This window comes from Plasmodium brasilianum, chromosome 13, assembly GCF_023973825.1.
Source record: "Plasmodium brasilianum strain Bolivian I chromosome 13, whole genome shotgun sequence".
NCBI classification, from domain to species: Eukaryota; Apicomplexa; class Aconoidasida; order Haemosporida; family Plasmodiidae; genus Plasmodium; species Plasmodium brasilianum.
In genome coordinates this window covers 533,865-539,873 of record NC_090126.1, presented here as the reverse complement: position 1 = coordinate 539,873, position 6,009 = coordinate 533,865, and the positions used below count along the sequence as shown (strand labels likewise).

General features: G+C 26.4%; 1 protein-coding gene across 1 annotated transcript; it reads left to right on the top strand.

Moving 5' to 3' along the window:
- Positions 1–1,365: 1,365 nt before the first annotated feature.
- On the top strand, positions 1,366–5,300 carry MKS88_004802 (eukaryotic translation initiation factor 3 subunit C; the record flags this gene model as incomplete). The annotated part of the gene is made up of 3 exons (XM_067218007.1): positions 1,366–1,446; positions 2,160–4,858; positions 5,132–5,300. 3 exons carry the CDS (start codon positions 1,366–1,368, stop codon positions 5,298–5,300), a joined length of 2,949 nt encoding a protein of 982 aa, XP_067071183.1.
- Positions 5,301–6,009: the final 709 nt, after the last annotated feature.

Below are 6,009 nucleotides of genomic sequence, written 5' to 3'. Positions count from 1 at the left end.
TTGTATGTACGTGTACGTTCGTGAATATGTATCTAGGCATACATATACGTATATGTATTTACATATTTATATACATACAAATATACATATGCATGATATACCTATATATATATATATATATATATATATATAATAGACTGGTATTTATCTAACGAATCATTTATATTTCAAAATTTATTACGAAAAGTGCGGGGGTACACTTTTGTAGAAATTAACAGAGAAACAAAAAAAAAAAAAAAAAAAGAAATAAAAAATGAAAAAAAATGTATAATTATTTATATATTATATACGTATTGCCTACATGTGTATTTGTTTTAATGTTACCGTTTTTTTTTTTTTTTTTTTTTTTATATACAAGATACGAAAAAAAAAAAAAAAGTTACATAAAAGAATGTGTCGCTGATTTTTTTTATTTTATCGCTTCATTTTATCCTACAATTAAATAAAGAGTTTTTGGCAAATACTGAAGAAATGCCATCATACATTTATAATAATATATATATGCTTATATCCATATAATATATATTAATAAAATATGGGTGGCGAACTGATAAGCCTGTGACATTTAAATCATACATATGATATAAGTGTTATACAAAGTTCACATAAAATGCATTTGCATATATAATATATACGTACATATTGCCATTGAAAAAAAAAAAAAATAAATAATAGTAATATAACAGTAGTAAATATAAAAATATAATTAGATATACGATATAAAAATGCCTGAGTGTTAGAACGCTCTGATTCGAGAACAGAATTTTTAAAAAAATAATTTTAAATTTAAAGGGATATAAAGTTTAAAATAAAATATTTCATAAAATGCATTTATACGTACATATGTTTATGTTTACGTATATTTTTACATTTATGTTTATATTTTTTTTTTATAGATTGTTAAGAACGCTTTTCACTTCTTTATTTTCACTTCTTTATTTTCACTTCTTTATTTTCACTTCTTTATTTTCACTTCTTTATTTTCACTTCTTTATTTTCACCTTTTTATTTTCATTTTTTATTTTTTTTTATTTTTCACCTTTCACGATTCTCCTTTCACTTTTCATATTTAAGATTTCAGTGCTCACTCCTTTTTCTTTTATTTTTCTATTTTCGTTAATCCATTATTACCATCGAATTACACCTATATTTTACTGCATGACATTTTTTTAATTAATTATCATTTTAATCTATTTTTTACATTGTAATATTTGTTGATATTGCCATTTAAATTTTTTTTTTTTTTTTCATATATATTTATTTTGCGCATGTATGATATATATATGCATATGTATATTTATGCATATTTTTGCTTAACCGTAACCAACACCTATTTTTTTCAACCTATTTTGAACCTTAAAAAAAATGCAGTCCAAATTTTGGGCCAAGGGGGTGGATGATGATAGTGGTGACAATGCGACTGAATCTTCTGAAAATGAAGTTGATGTAATGATATTAAAAGGAAAAAAAAAAAAAAGAAAATACATTCACATATGTGTAGTACGTTTGTGCATACGTATATATGTGCAAATGTGTACGCTCTTATATATATATATATATAGATAGATAGATATAGATACATACTTACACTGCTCGAAAAGAATATGTTACCAAAGGGAGGTGATACCATAAAAATGCACGTTTAGCAATATTAAAAAAAATAGTTTGGAGAAGCTAAGCAGCACAGAATATATATAATTTGTTCTTGTGCCACGTTTAATTGCATACATGTGAATATGATTAATTTGATATTGTATTAAAATTTTTTTGAGTCCCTCTGATATATACATAATAATACACATATATGTATATATATATTTATTTATATTTATATGCAGATATATCTACATATGTTTTTTTTTTTTTTTTTTTTTGTATATGTTACTGTATTTACTTCTACAAATCGCCGTACTTTCGTTATAGAAGCAATAAATACATAAATATGTATATATATATGTACATATATTTACGTATATGTGTGTGTTTATTTCCCCCCCCCCTCCTTCCCTCTTGCCGTGCATGTTTTACATAATGTGCATCTTGTGCTAATATCTCTTACTATATTTATCTCTACATTATGCACGGTTTACCGCATACATTATTAGGAACATCATCATTTAATATTTTTAATTTTCCTTTTTTTTTTTTTTTTTTTTTAGAACAAGAAACCCCTAGTATCGGCCCAGGCAGAGCGATGGGCAGCCATTGATAGCAGCAGCTCGGAAGGGGAAGAGAGGGTAATAAAAAGCTACGAAGGAAAAAGGATTGACTTTTATAAAAATACGGGGAATAATTTAAATGAAGGTATGAATAATAAAGATTTCAACCAGCTAGTAAAGGATTACGATAATTTATATAAATTTATGATTAAAGAAAGTGAAGATCGAATACCAAAATTTGCAATTGTGTACTTAGATAAATTAGCGAAATTTGTTGAAAGTACATTTCAAAGTAATGTAGAAAAAAAGGATCTAAGTAAAAATAAAGCACAAGCATTAAATAAACTGAAAGCAAAAATTAGAAAGTGTAGTGAGTTTTATCAAAACAAACTAAAGTTATATCATGAAAATCCAGACGATTTTAAAATGGATCAAGATAAGGATGACGATGAAGAAGATAATGAGGAAGAGGATGAAGAAGAGGACGAAGAAGGAGAAGAAGATGAGGAGGATAAAGAAGAGGATAAGGAAAAAGGAGAAAATGAAGAAAAGAAAAAAGGAAAAGATGAAGTAAAAATAAAGAAGGATAAGGAAAAAAATGCTGATGAACAGGATGATAGTGATGATTGGTCATATAGTGATGATGATGAATATGCATCAGATGATGAAGATGATAAAACAAAAAGTGCTATGAGTAAATGGGGATTAAAAACAAGTGAAAAAGTTGAAAAAAAGAAAGCAGTAAAAACTAAAAAAATAAAAAAAGATGGTGTTAAAAAGGAAGAAAAAACAATACATATAGATGAAAGTCAGTCAGCTAAGAATAAAGCTTATGCAGAATTATTAAGTACTAAAAATTTATCAGAAGAAGTTATAAGAAATAGAGTAAAGTTTGTTATTGAAAAGAGGGGCAGAAAAGGCTTAGATAAACATGAGCATATCAACATTTTGTCTAAATTATGTGAAATAGCAAAAACGATAAGTACTCAGTCATATATTGAAGTATTAGAGCATTTAATTAACTTAGAATTTGATGTTGTTTCTAGTGTTTATACATATATGTCTTTTAATATATGGAACAAGGCATTTAAATATATTGAACTTATATTAGATTTATTAATTCAGAATGATAATTTTTATTTAATCTCTATTAATATTACTGAAGAAATAACAGAAGAAACTATTAATGAAAAGGAAAAGATTTCAAGATCTTGTAAAACACTTATATCCTTTTTGGCAAAGTTAGATGATGAATTGTTGAAAGCTTTACTATATATCGATGTTCAAACAGAAGAGTATAGAAAAAGGTTGGGGAAAACAGTTCATATGATTGGATTATTGTATAAAGGCTACAATTATGTGAAGTATACGAAAAAAATGCCTGACTTGGCAATATATATTTCGACAAGAATATTGGAACACATGCATTACAAGCCCGAAGCGCTGTTTAAGCAAATATGGCACTTGATAACTGACGGAAAGGAAAGCCTAGAATCGTTATATGATGCCAGCAGTGCTGACGGAAAGAAGGAAAACATAAAAGAAAATAATGCAGATGTTAGTGGGGTTGTTAACGGCGCGAATTACGTTGCTAACCACGTTTCTAACCTCGATAACAAAAACAATAATGATGATGTGGAAAAGAAGCAGAAGGAACAATCGAGAAACGATTCAAATTGTTTGAAAAAAAGTGAACAGTCGTGTCCAAAAAAAATTGTTGAAAAATATGTGTATGAAATATTTGAGCACGGCACAAAACAGCAAAAAATAAGAGCATTACTACAACTGTCCTATAATAAAAGTTTACATGATGATTTTTTGGAGGCAAAGGAGTTATTAAATGTAGCAAATGTTCATGAATTAGCTCTTAGTTCAGATATACAAACACAAATATTATACAATAGAAATTTAATTCAGTTAGGATTATGTGCATTTAGACATGGGAAAATATATGAAGCACATTGCTGTTTAGTAGAAATTTGTTCTCAAAATAAACATAGGGAATTAATTGCTCAAGGTATATCAACATTAAAAAATCAAGAAAAAACAGTAGAACAAGAAAGAGCAGAAAAAAGGAGATTACTGTCTTTTCATATGCATATATCAATTGAATTAATTGAATGTGTTAATAATATTTGTGCAATGTTATTGGAAGTACCAAATTTAGCAAAAAATTCGTATGAATCAAAAAAGGATGTTATATCAAGACAATTTAGAAGATTTTTAGATATATATGATAAACAAATTTTTAATAGTCCTCCAGAAAATAATAAAGAAATTATTATATTAGCAACAAAATATTTACAAAAAGGAAATTGGAAATTATGTTGTGAAAAAATATTTAGTTTATCCATTTGGTCCAAATTTACGGATAAGGAAAAAGTTCAAGATATACTTCAAGAAAAAATTAAACAGGAAGCTATGAGAACATATATATTTCGTTACATATCCATATATGACTCTTTTTCAGTAGAACAATTATGTGTTATGTTTGATTTGAACCAAAACATTGTTCATTCACTTTTAAGTAAAATGATGATAAATCATGAAATACCGGCATGTTGGAATGAAAGTAGTCAATATATTCTCATTAACAAAATTAACCCCACAACCCTGCAGACAATGGCCCTCAAATTGGCAGAAAATATTAACGAAGTGATGGAGCAAAATGAGTTATCCTTAAATATGAAAAATCCAAAGTATGTTTAAAAAAAAAAAAAAAAGTGGTTTGACTTCGTGTATACTTATTAATACTTATACATTCGCGAATGTGTGTATTATTCTTACATTACATATATGTACATGCGTATACATGTGTGCACGGGTTAACCCTTTTGCTGTATCGTTCGTTATTCCGTTCGTTATTCCGTTTGTTATTCCGTTTGTTATTCCGTTCGTTATTCCGTTTGTTATTCCGTTCGTTATTCCGTTTGTTATCCCATTTGTTGAATTTTTTTTTTATTCCCTTACAGGTTCAAGTTTATGCAAGAGAGGAGAACTCAGTTAAAAGATGAAAAGTCCAATTGGACGCACAAAAAGGGGGACGCAAAGTACGGAAAAAATTATAATCAGCACAAAAATGTGCATTATAAAAAAAATTATAAGGACAAAAATGCGAACAAAAATTACACGCAAAATTAAATTATTATTCATAAATTTATGAACATGCGTTTATAAACTTTTATATTGCATGTTCATAAAATTTTTTACGCAGTTTTATAAATATATCCACACAAATGCATAAATTTTTATATTAATTTTTATAAATTTACTTACGTGTTCATAACTTTTTTACATTTTATTCCCTACATATAAGTGATTTTTTAACCTGCATGGATGCAGTTATACATTATTTGTATACATAAAAAGTACTCACAAATTTTAGCCTTTGTTTTTATATTTTAAAGGATAAAGAAGTTGTGAAAAAAAATATATAAAATGAAATCACGTACATATTCCTATATACACACTTTTATAGATATATACACTTATATATATGTGTATAATATATAATACTCAAAATTGAAGAAATTTTTTAATACTCTCGAATAAACCTATATGTATGAAATTAAAAAACAACGTCATGTAAAAAAAAAAAAATAAAAAAATAAACATATATATATATATATGTGTATGTATGTAACATTACAAATGTTAATATATACATGTGTTAATGTATTTTCTTTTTGAGGAAACTTGCAACAAAAAAAAAGGGAAAGATTGTGTGTGGGGGGATGTAATGCATATTTTCCTACATTTCGCAATCTATAAAATTAATATTTATTTACTTCCACTGAGCAGTAAAAGAAGGGAATAAATATAAAATATTTTTATGTTATCTACACAGTAA